General features: G+C 48.5%; 5 protein-coding genes across 5 annotated transcripts; 4 read left to right on the top strand and 1 right to left on the bottom strand.

Moving 5' to 3' along the window:
• The first annotated feature begins 44 nt into the window (after positions 1–44).
• BDV37DRAFT_79693 (cellular morphogenesis regulator DopA) lies at positions 45–6,187 on the top strand. Its single transcript, XM_032091240.1, has 7 exons — positions 45–214; positions 296–420; positions 481–630; positions 692–2,934; positions 2,998–3,227; positions 3,275–4,743; positions 4,793–6,187. Exons 1-7 carry the CDS (start codon positions 124–126, stop codon positions 6,050–6,052), a joined length of 5,568 nt encoding a protein of 1,855 aa, XP_031946898.1. The 5' UTR covers positions 45–123; the 3' UTR covers positions 6,053–6,187.
• A 291-nt stretch (positions 6,188–6,478) lies between these two features.
• On the top strand, positions 6,479–7,462 carry BDV37DRAFT_79482 (uncharacterized protein). Its single transcript, XM_032091236.1, has 3 exons — positions 6,479–6,723; positions 6,799–6,904; positions 7,186–7,462. The coding sequence occupies exons 1-3, from the start codon at positions 6,560–6,562 to the stop codon at positions 7,264–7,266; spliced, it is 351 nt and encodes a 116-aa protein (XP_031946897.1). The 5' UTR covers positions 6,479–6,559; the 3' UTR covers positions 7,267–7,462.
• On the top strand, positions 7,463–8,644 carry BDV37DRAFT_79612 (putative HIT finger domain protein). The gene is made up of 2 exons (XM_032091238.1): positions 7,463–7,926; positions 8,004–8,644. The coding sequence occupies exons 1-2, from the start codon at positions 7,659–7,661 to the stop codon at positions 8,609–8,611; spliced, it is 876 nt and encodes a 291-aa protein (XP_031946896.1). The 5' UTR covers positions 7,463–7,658; the 3' UTR covers positions 8,612–8,644.
• Positions 8,645–9,106: 462 nt separating this feature from the next.
• On the bottom strand, positions 9,107–12,001 carry BDV37DRAFT_79656 (putative glycerol:H+ symporter (Gup1)). The gene is made up of 4 exons (XM_032091239.1): positions 11,181–12,001; positions 11,064–11,131; positions 10,422–11,003; positions 9,107–10,374 (listed from the first exon to the last, which is right to left on the bottom strand). The coding sequence occupies exons 1-4, from the start codon at positions 11,437–11,439 to the stop codon at positions 9,376–9,378; spliced, it is 1,908 nt and encodes a 635-aa protein (XP_031946895.1). The 5' UTR covers positions 11,440–12,001; the 3' UTR covers positions 9,107–9,375.
• A 104-nt stretch (positions 12,002–12,105) lies between these two features.
• Positions 12,106–12,755, top strand: BDV37DRAFT_277915 (acylphosphatase; the record flags this gene model as incomplete). Its single annotated transcript, XM_032085904.1, has 5 exons — positions 12,106–12,120; positions 12,222–12,252; positions 12,357–12,369; positions 12,427–12,472; positions 12,576–12,755. The coding sequence occupies 5 exons, from the start codon at positions 12,106–12,108 to the stop codon at positions 12,753–12,755; spliced, it is 285 nt and encodes a 94-aa protein (XP_031946894.1).
• Positions 12,756–12,930: the final 175 nt, after the last annotated feature.

The raw sequence follows: 12,930 nt of genomic DNA, 5'->3' as shown, positions 1-12,930 counted from the left end.
TTCCGTGTCTTTACGCAGCAACAACCGCTCCAACTCCGGTCGCATTCTAGTTCAATGCGCGAAATATGAAGAGGTGCGATTTTCCGACGGATACTTTATGATTGAATACTCGACGTGTGCATCATGAGCCTTGATCCGAGCTCGTTTCCGAGATCGAACTCCCCCGCAAGCTCCGATAGCTCTCTTGCGCGATCCCGCTTACGAGGCAAAGAAGGTCTGCGCTCACCCGGCATCCCACGGCTAAAATCTAGGTTTCGAGGAGGACCTGCAGTCTAATGTCTATGGAATCGTGTAGAGCACCTAAAGAAGGATAAGAATTACCGTCGTTATGCGTCGAGCGTCGAACGAGCCCTCTCTTTATTCGACACGGCGTTGCAGGAATGGGCGGACTATATCTCTTTCCTAAGCCGGCTTCTGAAGGTGGGTTAATATTCCCCGAAAGACAACTACGCCTAAGTCGCTAATGATTCTCTATGTCAGGCCCTTCAGTCCCACCCTCCTGACCTACCGATCGTCCCTCACAAGGTTCTCGTCTCGAAACGTCTCGCGCAATGCCTAAATCCTTCGTTGCCGTCTGGTGTCCATCAGAAGGCACTTGAAGTATATACATATGTCTTTGGTTTGATCAAGGTGGGTGCGGTGACTTGGGTTATCTCGAGGAGCGTCTGTTAATGTTTCACTTCCGTCTTAGCTAGAAGGACTATCGCACGATCTGCCGTTGTATCTGCCCGGCATTGCGCCTACCTTAGCATTCGCTTCACTTACCGTCCGCCCTTTATTTTTAAACTTAGTAGAGACATATATTTGTGGCCTGGAGCCATGGGCTATCAGACCCGCCTTGAAGGCGATCATCCTAGCCCTTCTACCCGGACTTGAAGAAGAAACCAGCGATGACTTTGACCCAACTCTCCGGCTTATCAATAAGTTTCGCGATATCGCTAGTCAGATGGATATACAAAGGCAAGGCGAAGATGCCAACGCAAGCGGTCAATACTTTTGGCAATGCCTCTTCCTCGCGTCAATCACTAGTCCGAGTAGGCGTTCAGGAGTGCTGGCTTATCTGAATCGCTATCTCCCAAAGCTAGGTGTTACGGATCGAAGACCAAGCAAAAGCAGCAGCAACGATTCCAACGATATGCCACTTGGGATGCAGATGGCAGCAAATTCAGTTGTCTCCCCGGAGCCTGGTTTACTTATTCGTTGTTTTGCATCCGGGTTGACCGACGAGCAAGTCCTTGTCCAGCGAAACTTTCTCGATTTGCTTGTGACGCATCTGCCACTCAGCTCGCCTATTTTGCAATCTAGGATCACGGACGATGACCTCCAAAGGTTACTCATTGCAGCTGTGGGTGTTGTGGCTCGAAGAGATATGAGTTTGAATCGGAGATTATGGGCTTGGCTTTTAGGGCCCGACCCTGTGAATGACCGAACCTCTTTCGAAGCTCGGAACTCGATATCAGAAAATGCAGATGCATCCACCACTAGTGATCAAGAACTTTCACAGTCCGAATACTTCCGCCAGTTTGGACTGGAACCACTGGTGAGAGGTCTCCTAGAGATGATCGGACAGAAAACCGCAGTGCCCTCCGAGAAGACAAGGCCCTTCAGGATATCGCTGTCCTTGATGGACCGATGGGAAGTTGGTGGGCACATAGTCACTGCAGTCTTTCTCCCCATTATCCGAAACGTTCAAGCTTTCGAGAAAGTAGCCTCCAAAAGCCACTTTGATGAGGTTTTTCGCAGTGCCAGCGCCTTTTTTGACGGTGTGGAGAGCGGAGTAATTTTCTCGGAACTGCTCAAGCTGGTAGATTGGGTACCGGAGAGCCTTGATCGCGAAAATGGTCAGGTAATGGATAACCTTAAACTCGCTCAATTCATTGTGGAAAATTTCAACGTGCGAGAGGAGGACATGATTTTGAACCATATCCCACTGCTGACCCTCTCGGTCCTTATTAAGATGAATGAGCTCTCTCCGAAAAAGCATCCCAAAGTTGCACATGATCAACTAAGACTTGTGTCGCATGGACTCTTCAAAGTGATGAACTCACTGACGGGCCTACTTACAGAAAGGGCTTTCTCCAAGAAGTTAGCCTCTGAAAAGATAATCAAAAGCTATCAGACTGGTGACCTCAATATGCCCGAAGTTCTAGAGAAGATCCATGGCTTCTATAAGCAAAGCACCAGCAGCCTTGACCCCCCTCCATTACCCTTCGCTTCTAAACAACTTGCGGAGCTGATAATTGACAAAGCATACGAACTCGTGTTATCAGCACTTGCGGGTGATAACGGCATCGCATCTATACAGGAGAACGTAAATCTTCTCATTGTACTGCTGAAGAAGCTTCCCAGGTCACGCATAACGCGCGACAGACGGCTTTATCTTGCCATCTGTAACCACGTCAGTGCGAATCATGCCGAGCAGTCTACTGCCACTTTCTCGGCTGTCTCATCAATTGCCACTGGTGTCACCAATTTATATTCTATTCAAAGTCCCGGGTTTTATATCAGCTATGAAGATATTTCCGATCTTATCCCGTCACTTGTTAAACAGATTTGGCAATATCTTTCACCATTGAGCCCAAAGTTTCATGTGGAAGCGGTTCGCTGCCTGTGGCATTTGCATTCAGTCTCATGGCATGATCACCTTGTTGAGGCGTCCATAACATCACTGATGGTCAACTCTTCCAACACGTCACGACACATGTTATCGGAGGAACAGGTTGGAAGATACTTTGTATTGTGGAATCACAGCCACCATGGTACCTATGAACTTCCGCCGAAGCACGCACAGGATTCGGCGCTGATCCAGGTTTCTTACCAATCCTCCCTGCTTGAACGTCCGCTTTTTATTGTGTTAGACTCGCTCTCTCAAGCCCCTAATGAGACCTCCGAGGTGGTCCAGCGTTGGCTCCAGGACCTGCCCTCCGTACACAAGTAAGCTCCCCAACTCTTCAGGTACGCCCTTGCCTTTGATATAATTACTCAATGATGAAATAGGGTCTTCCACATAGTTGTTTCACGACTGGATAGTCTTTTCACCCAAGCTGATCCCTCTGGGGCAAATCCAACAAGCCTTTCCATATCCCCCGATGATTTCAAGGAATGTAGCTATCTATTGGAGACGATTCATAATATCATATCAGTCATCCCCCACAATGGGTGGGTTACTTTACTGACCCAGGCATCGGCTCAAGGTGACCGACACCATGATGTCTCTGCTTCAGAAGGTGAGCTTCATGACCTCAGTTTAAAATTTTGAGACTCACCATACCAGCAGATAACACCGGGACGCAAACTTTACACTCGACCATATTCCACGCCATCCTAAGAATTGTTAGTGGACCGAAGATTACACCACAGACAAACTTCGACGAAGTTAAATTGCAACAAACATCCCTGCTTGTCATGCGTCAACTCCTGCTAGGCCCAGGAGCTGAAGAGGTGGCTGAGTCTGGAATTGACTCCCTGCTTGTTGACCGACTTTCTGCTATTCTAGATGATGGTGGTAGCGTTACTGTCCAAGGGGCTCTCATTGACACTCTCCTTGCAGCACTGAAGGTTCGGTTTGCTCAGGCGTACTTACCACAGCCTCCTCCTAGACCAAAACATCAGAGAGCCAGCTCACGTGAGCGCTTGACAAGTCCCTCTATTCTGTCATTTACGAGCGACAAGGCCGAAAAAGTGCCCCCAATCCCTACCATGCCACAACCTCCACAGCAGCTCCTAGAATGTCTTCTCAAGGGTATCAGCTCTCCAAACTCGAGGGGCAGCGTGGAAAGATGGACGATGTTACTCTGTGAAGTGCTTCCACTATACTCAGGATCTATATTCCAGATCATTCTGATGCTAGTGGATTGCTTCTGTAAGGAGATCCAACTTGCGTACACAAATCTGCAACTTTCATTCAAGCACACAAAAGGTTGGCCCGAGGATAGGTCCGAACATGCCACCATAGCTCTACTCACCGGTCTTGAAACCTGCATTGCAACCGCTCATGAGCGCCTTCTTGTGGACGAAGCAAATGTCCCCGCCTCTAAGAGCCCAGACCAACCCCAAGGGTTCTTTGGAAATATGGTATCAGGCGTGTTTGCGTCAGACGCCAGTCACGGTCGTTCAACGGCTGCGAATAATAGACTTACTGTCTTACTGTGCTTCCAAGATGCTGTGCGTCTGTGCTTTTCTATCTGGGCTTGGGGAGCCGTGGAGAAGAGTACTCTTCCGCAAGATGCTGAGTCTCTGGCATCCTTCCAATATACGTCTTTGCGCATGAGGAACCGCTCCCGCCGGATCCTCGAGCATCTGTTTACAGCAGAGGCCCTTGAATGCCTTGAGACATTAGTAGAGATGTGGACAAAGACGGACAGTAATACCTCGTCTCTTATTTTCAGCCTGCTTCATACTCTGGATGGGTCTCGACCAAAAATCGCAATCCCGGCTATATTTAACGCCATCTATACCAGGACGAACCCGTCTGCTTTAGACCCCAGTCGTAAATCTACTCAATCGTCGACTCTTACAGAAAACGAGTTAGCGGGGTTTTTAGTTACTTATGCCAGGTCCCTTGATGACGATGTTCTCGATGAGATTTGGGCAGACTGTACTACCTTTTTGCGTGATGTTTTGAGCAACCCATTTCCACACAGACAGATACTTCCTCGTTTGGTTGAGTTCGCTGCTATCCTCGGTGCGAAGTTGGAGAACACCAGTTTCGGTGAGGATCGTCGCATGAGGAAAGAACTTGGGGTGCGTGATCTATCAATTGATGAGGTATTACTTATGCTGACCTTCGTAGGATGTGCTGCTACGTCTGCTCACGGCAATATTTACCAGCAAGCCCCTGGGGCTGTCACAAGAGTCGGGCCTGCTGGGTCGAGGCTCTTTAGAGCATGATAATCCGTCGGCGCCTCATATCGGACCAGATGACATGCTCAGCATTCTTGCTAGTTCCATGCCTGCCTTTACAACTACCTTAGGCGATTCGGATCGTATTACTACAGCTGTATCAGGCATTTCTACCCATGTGATAGGGCCCCTTTTGCGATCGCGTCTTTTTCCAAACAATATCAGCCACAACTTTATGGCTCTCTTGCAACATATCGCAAAGGTTCCGGCTGCCGCAAAGATATGGAAGAAAGACATTGCGGAAGCCTTCAATGATCCTAGATTCTTCAGCTCTCACCTCGAACTTGTGAAGGGTGGATGGATGAACCTATTCCGGCAATGGGTGCTTGCTGATAAGGATCGATTATCTGAACTGATGTCTCGGCTTCCACCCCCGAGCGCTGCGGGCATCATGTTTGGTGTGGGAGCGTCTGCTGCCCGCCTAGATGCCGATAGGAAGGCCCAATTGAACCTTCGTAGGATTACCCTACTTATATTGTCCGCGAACAATGATTACTTCATTGGAGAACTACCGGGACTTCTGCAGAAGCTAGAAGATCTTTTAGGGGCTACTAGTTCATCATCGCCGTCATCTACGACTAGAGCGGAGATATTCATGGTTCTCCGGGCTCTTGCACTGAAGAGTTCCACAACTGCGCTGGCTCCGTTCTGGCCTTTGATCAACACGGAGCTCCAAGAAGCGATTGCTGCCGTTCCGCTTGGATTACAGCAAGAGGTATACAATCCATACGCATTGTTGCAGGCGTGTAAGCTTCTAGACACGCTACTCGTCCTTGCGCCGGATGACTTCCAACTACTCGAATGGCTTTATGTTACAGATACGATTGATGCTGTCTACCCACCAGAACGCTGGGAGCCTCTGGCCCTTGCAGATGAGATTTCACAAAGCTTTGGGACGCGCTCTGCGGCCACAGACGGCCCCAGGGAGTTGAACGAGCTCGGCTATAGTGTAAAACAGCCGGGTCTAACAGCGGACTGGATCCGTGAGACGGCGAAAGATGAACTCATTGATCGAATTCTTCGGCCTTGGTTTGAACAACTCAGCATCCATGCTTTCGAGAGCACTTACAGCATGAGCAGTACGGGCTTGACAACATCTTACGATGATTTGTTGGCGGACTTATTCAACGAGAGTACCATGGCAAACTAGGCCTCTCCTTTTCTAACTTTCTAGGCGACCATGATGAAATCTTATATGTAATATATCCAGAAATTGGGTACAGTTTCTTTCATGTTTAAGAGTAAAATAGTGTTGCAACCTGTTGTGCAGCTTTGGACCCCTGCGGTATTGTCAGGCGTTCGGGGCTTGCCTACTGGATTATATCCCTGGGATCTTTACGGTCGATGAATAAATAAACATATATCCATAGCACTCCCTTTTAGTAGTAGCAGAGAAATCCTTTTGGATGAGAAGACAAGGGCTATCATCAAATGTACCGATACTGAAGCAGATACCTTAGGCAGGGATCCATGCTTAACTTCGGGCCCGTGATGATTAGCGGCCGTCTCCACCCGAGCTTAAATGGCAAACACCAACGTCACTTCAAGCTTTGCCGAACCTCCATCACTTGAACCTGTAAGAGCAGCAAATCCTCGCTGTAATTTACTTTCCCGGAATGTTCCTTGCTGATCCAAATATTAGAAGCCTGGAGCATTTATGATTATGAGTGCTTACAGAATGGCATTTCCTGGGTTGCGCTCCGTCGCAACAAGGCGCGCGGCCATCTCCGTGCGAAGGAGCTTCTCTACCTCGCCATCCGTGAGAGCAGCTGCAGGCTCCACGTTGCCCGCTAAAAAACCTGTTGGGGCTTTTCGCGGAGGGTAAGCTTTACTGGTCATATTTTCCTTAGAAGGCAGTGTACCCTCTTGATGTAACTAACCTGCTTGTAATGCTAGAATATTTGGCTTCCTTACTGGCACTGTTGTTGCCGGCGCTTCCGTTTACTACTACATCCTTGGGGAGTACAGAGTGACCAACGAGATGTTGACAGAGGACATATACGTATGTTATGGGAATTTCTTTTGTTTCATATGTCTCTTTTTCCTCTTAACTTACTGTTATCATAATTCTCTCTTGTTCTTGGTTTCCTTTTTTCCAATTTCTTTCTTTTTCATTTCTTGGTCTGCTACAATCCTTCCATTTGTTGTGTTGGTACAACACAGATTTGCCTCCCCTCCCCCAGTAGCATCGGGTTTTAGACATAGCTTAGCTCCCGTTTACCCCTTGATCCTTCACATATTTGGTTGTCTGCTCGAGGTAATCATACTAATCAGTATAAACAGGCGCTTCAATCAGCAACACAGAAGCTTCAGACATACATCGGTGAACTGGAGACGAGAGTGGATCAACTTAGGAAGAAATAGTGCTCACAGAACCACGCCACAACCAGTTCCCAAGCTATTTTTTATCAGGAGTTTGTTTCCCCATGGGTTTCCGAACACATTCAATTTTCGAATGCAGTTTATGTCCGGCATTTAGTGAGCTTTAACAGGAGAACGCGATTTTTCCTTGCATTACATCGATTACTACATAAAAAACGGTGCTATTTATGATATTAACTGGAAATTTAATATCTTGCCTTATAACTGACTGTAGTAAATGTACTGTCAGGTCAACTGCGTCATTCCCTTGGAATGCAAACATAGCAAACATGGAATGTTCCATGGAACATTTTCGGGGAACGCCAAAAGACACGCCCTGGCGATAACATTGTCCTAAACCAATACAACCAATTTTTTTCCCTTTCGTACTAACAATGTATCACGTCGAACTTCTTCCGAGTACGACAACTCACCTCACTCCGGGGTGGACCTACGTCCCCGACAGGGGCTTCGACCCATCCAAAGCAGCGATCACGCCTACCATCGGCAGGAAACGAGGCATTCGCGACCCCGGCAGCCGTGGAGATGTATCATCAAGACAGGCCAATGCGATCATCCGACATTTAGCAGAACTCGATCGGGAGAACCATAAAGATGTCCATATTCCGATCCCGGTGAAACAAAAGGATGCAGCTGGAAGAGGTAGCTAGATTTTCTTCGAGATGCGTTGACGTGTTTTGCGACAGGACATGGCTAACAACTGTTCTGTCACTCACCAGGGACAAGAGGCAAAGTTACCTCGAATGTGCGCCGTATCCTTCAATCACAGAAGACCTTCAGAAACTACCTCGATGACGAAGAAGCCGCGTTAGCACAAGCAGCCCAGTCTACGACGCAGCGTCCCCCAGCCAACAAAGTAACAAAACCATCATCATTACGAAGAAGCTCGACACCTGCCACAACGCCCAAACCGGAATCCTCGCGTCAGAAGAAACAACCCTCCACTGTACCCGCGCGTCAGAGGGCATCAGCGACACCTGCAAAGCCACCCAGCGTCACTACCACAGAAGACACAGAGAAGGAATCGGAGAAGGAGCCGGAGGACAAGCAAGCACTTATCAAAACCGAGCACGATAACGATCCCCTCCTGAAATCGTATATCCCCTCTGCACCGTCAGAACGTATCATGCAGGCACTTCTTGCGGAGCCGCCATTGACGTATAATGCTTCTCGCGTCGGTCCACCAGTCACAATGAAATCGCAGCGGTATTTCTGTTGTGTGTGCGGTTACTGGGGCAAGATCCGGTGCAAGAACTGCCCTTCGCGGACCTGCGGCTTGGACTGTTACAAACTTCATGAGGACTCCAGATGTGGGGCGTTCTACTAGGCCATTCAAATGCGGATTAGCCAAACAAAAAAAAAAAAAAAACACCTACCGGATGATCATTCTTCTCATCTAGATCGCCATGCTGGAAACACCGGGCTGGTCGATGGAAATTGATTACACTCGCCTGGCGCGAAATCCGCTGTTCGCTGTCCAAGGCACACGCTAGGGCATATCCCCTTCCACAACCTCGCGAGGTACCATTTTGGTGAAAACATTGTGAAGAACATGGGTGCTATTAACAATAGTCGAAATATGGGTCATATGCCTATTTTCTTCTCCCAATGAATTCCACTCCTACCTGATGGAACAGAGAAGAAGCCTTCCTACAGGCTCGGCGCCTATCTAACGCTACTAGGCCGTACGGATTGGGTAGCCTGTTCGACAAAAAGACGCACCGATGCACACGCTGAGGGAAAGCAAAGCGTGCATCTTCACTCGAACATATTCACGGGATTTCCCCAAGTCCAGCGGCTGTCTCCTCGTGTACGCTCGCGGCCCTAATCGTGGCTACTGGTGGTCAATTTGATCACTCAGAAGTCAGAATTAGGTAAACAGATACCACACATCTCAAGCCTATACAGCTCTCCGAAAGAGTAGACCAAGTCTAGGTCACATTTCTGGCTTGGATGTCTTAATACACTATATACTTTTCCCAATATCCTTCAAACAGTGTGGTAATACGGCGCCACTATCACTACCTGAATGGAAGATGTATAGTTCGATTTCTATCATACTAAATGTATATGCATATGTATATCTGTGAATTAACACTTCAAGTTGATACCAGCTCGTAACTCCTCCTGCCGGATCTCAAACATAACCTGGACCCCCACAAACAGCGCCGCACAGGCCGTAGCCAGGTAAACCAGACCAGAATAAGACCCCAGCATCTCACTTAGCAAGCCCTGGATTCCGTCCAAGCCCAAAGCAAACCCGACCAAATTGGCAATCATCATCATGAGAATGTTCCCTACTGCACCAACACCGCAAAGGACGCGGTATGTGTTCGGACGGGAGCGCCATTTGTGCGCGGGGAAGAGCAGCGTAGCGATGATCTCGGGGAGAACGAAGAGCGTAATGAGCCACCCCCACATGAGGAGACGGAGGTTGAGGTCGTGCCAGAGAGCAACAAAGGTGAAGACGATGAGGAAGTTGAAGATCTGGCGGGCTTTGGCGAAGATTACAGATGATGATTTGTTATCGTCTCCGCGTGCTCGGCCTCTTCCTCCACCTAGGGGCACGTAGACGTAGCGCACGATCCAGCGGTTGAATGAGCGGTGCCAGGCGCGCCAGAAGGCGAATGCGGAGTAGTTGTTTGAGACGCAGCGGACCATGTTCTCTGGTGGGTCGACGCCGTCCACTAGGGCCCAGAGCCGGAAGAACCGCCATGGGATTAGGAGCTTCAGCCAGATGATGTGCAGGTTGAAGAAGCCGAGCATGCTGAGCTGACCAGGGCTATACAATGACCAGTCCGGGTGTGCTTGGGAGATGGCCACTGCGTAGATGAAATGGAGGATGAATTCCATGGCCAGTACGGTCAAAAGGAATCGGACGGCGTAGCGAGTAACGCGGGATCTGGTAAGAGAGAGAGGCGGGAATCGCTGCTGTGAAATATAATCGTTGAATGTTAAAATGGGCCCGGCTAGATATAACGGCGAATACAGCACATAGGCGAGATAATTGCGGCCGTTGAACGCGGACGGCTCTGCTGGGATGTTCACGCGGTCGCGCTCCGATAGTGCCGTGGGATCAGTTTGTTTCTTCTTATAGCCATTAGATAAGAACTTATTCTATGGAGTGATCGACTTACTTCAATGGGACTCGAGGCTGGATAATCGAGGCTCCAATAGTAATCCATATTGAAGCTGATCTGTCGCAATATCGTGACCTTAAAAAGCACCTCCCACCGGGGCATTATACCTCCAAAGCTGTCGAGATATCGACCCCATAGGACTAGAGGAGAGTCTTGTCCGGTGCTATCTGCCGAAGACACCAGCATGGTGGCTATGCGCTCAAAAGGGTAGCCTGTGCAGAGTTCGTTCGCAAACAGTATCGCAATGTTGAATGTCCAAGTAATAGTAGCCACATATTGTCGCGGAAGCGATTTCGCAATCTTGTAGTTCACATATAATATACCGAGCACCTTTATGGCAGATACACCATGGAGAGCAACGATAAAAACCAGGGCGAAGTAAAAGTCAAATCGGACCCGACGGGCCAAGCGAGCGTCTCCTTGAGCCGTAGTCGCATTGGCCTTTGTTTGAGTAGAGCCTGCATCGGCCTGTTGTACAAGACGTTCGTAGACACGACGGAGCAGTGGGTGGGCAACCAAAAGCGCGAGCAGGTAGGGAATGTTATCACGGAAGCTGGAATACTGCGCATCCGAATTGTCCTACTCAAGAAGCGAAGAATTAGCAACAGCATGCAGCATAGTATAGACCAAAGTACTTACCACTTTGCGCCCAACTATCCAGCCAGGGGACAGTAAATGAGAGTATGTTGGATAGGTCGGATGACTCTCTAAAGCATAGTCAGCATTGGCCGTCTCTGTTGGCGCAGAATGCCATACCCTGTGACACTTCGATAACCGTTTTGAACATCAACGGTACCGCGATGAGAAAGATGACATAGTATACCCAGAACTCAGGCGTGCGCCACTTAGAAGGAGCAGCATTGCTGGCAATTGCATTTGCGCGGGCATCTTTGGCCGGAGCAGATCGCGTGTCAGCAGCGACGGCCTTCAGCGGAGTATTTGACGAGACAATGAAACGAGTATCCAATGTATCCAGAGAATATAGCCGTCGGAACCAGGAGAGAATTGAAGCCATTTTAAAGGAGCATTGCGTGGCCAGAGCCCCTCAGAGATGTGTCGAGGGGGACTGATTGCGGAGAAACAACAATATGAGGGAACAATCCGAGGATCTATTATTGGTTCAGGGGCGGGACGTTGATTGGCGATAAGCGGAATCACGGGTTCACCTCCAACAGTCGTGATCTGGGGAAATCAGGTGACTCGTCACTGATGAACTTCTATCAAAGTATTCAACTTGGCCATATGTACTCTTCTAGGCATGGAAGAATGGGAAGAAAGGGAGTATTCGTTTTATTGTTCTGACAAAGAACGAAGATACCAAGAGAACCAACACCGCTCCGAAGATATATATAATGACGTCAATACTCCAGACGAGACATTGAACGGTGATGTGTCAAGATATCTTTGTAGCTATCATAAAATAAGGATCATTGTCTAGACTCAACTTTAATGCCAGTTGACTCTTTTGTACACGAACCGAATCCGGTCAAGTGTGAGTACATGGACCGTACTGTATTTGACAAACAGCCTGTCACAGCTCTTCGTGATGGCAGATGACTAATGGGTCTACAAACCACTTCGATTGCTGGAACATGAGCTAAACAACAATACTGCTATGACAAAGATATAGACCGATATTTGCAGGAATACTCGCTCCCGAAAGAAACACAGCTATCTCAACATGTCTACCCAACGGGTACAGTCCCTCCCCTCATGACCAGCACAAGATAACACACCCCACATCCATCTGTTACGTCATTACTTCCAGGGTAGAAGCGATGCTGATGTGATATACAGATTGCATTCAAGGTCAGTGGTACCGTTCAAGGTAGGTACTTCTGGGATAGCCCTACTACACTTGTATCAGTTTGTTGATAGAGCGCAATGCGGCCTGGATGGAAACCGGTGTGGCTAACTAAAGCAATGATCTAGGTGTCGGCTTCCGGTAGGGCTCAGCCACTCTAGCAAACAGAGCAATATATTGACAGTTGCTATATCGCAGTGACTTCACACAGAAGCGTGCATCCGAATTTGGCTTGAAAGGCTGGGTGAGAAATACCAACTGTGGACGGGTTTGTCTTCTCTTTTTCCCCCTCCCTGGACTTGGCCAATGCCATCTCTAGATTATACTCTGGCTGATTAGATCATCAGGTCGAAGGAGAAGCCCAAGGAACTCCAGAGTCCATCCAAAAACTGCTCAAAGAGATTAACAACGGCCCACGACTCGCACATGTAGTTAAACTGGAGAAGAAAGATCTTGCCGTCCAGGATAGTGAGACCCATTTCGGTGTCAGGCGGACCACCGAGTCGGCCTTTGATGCTACAAACTGATTTCATTTCTCACTGCTTGATTGTAATTAGGTGATATGTTGTGGCCTGGGTTGATTGTGGCTTTGAGCGCACGATTGTATGTACGTGTATATGAATGAACGAGGTGTATATACCAAACTGTGGGACAATATTCATTTGTACACTCCTGGATACCACTATGAATGCCAGTCGAAGT

The sequence above is a fragment of the Aspergillus pseudonomiae genome (genome assembly GCF_009193645.1).
Source record: "Aspergillus pseudonomiae strain CBS 119388 unplaced genomic scaffold BDV37scaffold_2, whole genome shotgun sequence".
Lineage (NCBI taxonomy): Eukaryota > Fungi > Ascomycota > Eurotiomycetes > Eurotiales > Aspergillaceae > Aspergillus > Aspergillus pseudonomiae.
This window is presented reverse-complemented; position numbering and strand designations above follow the sequence as displayed.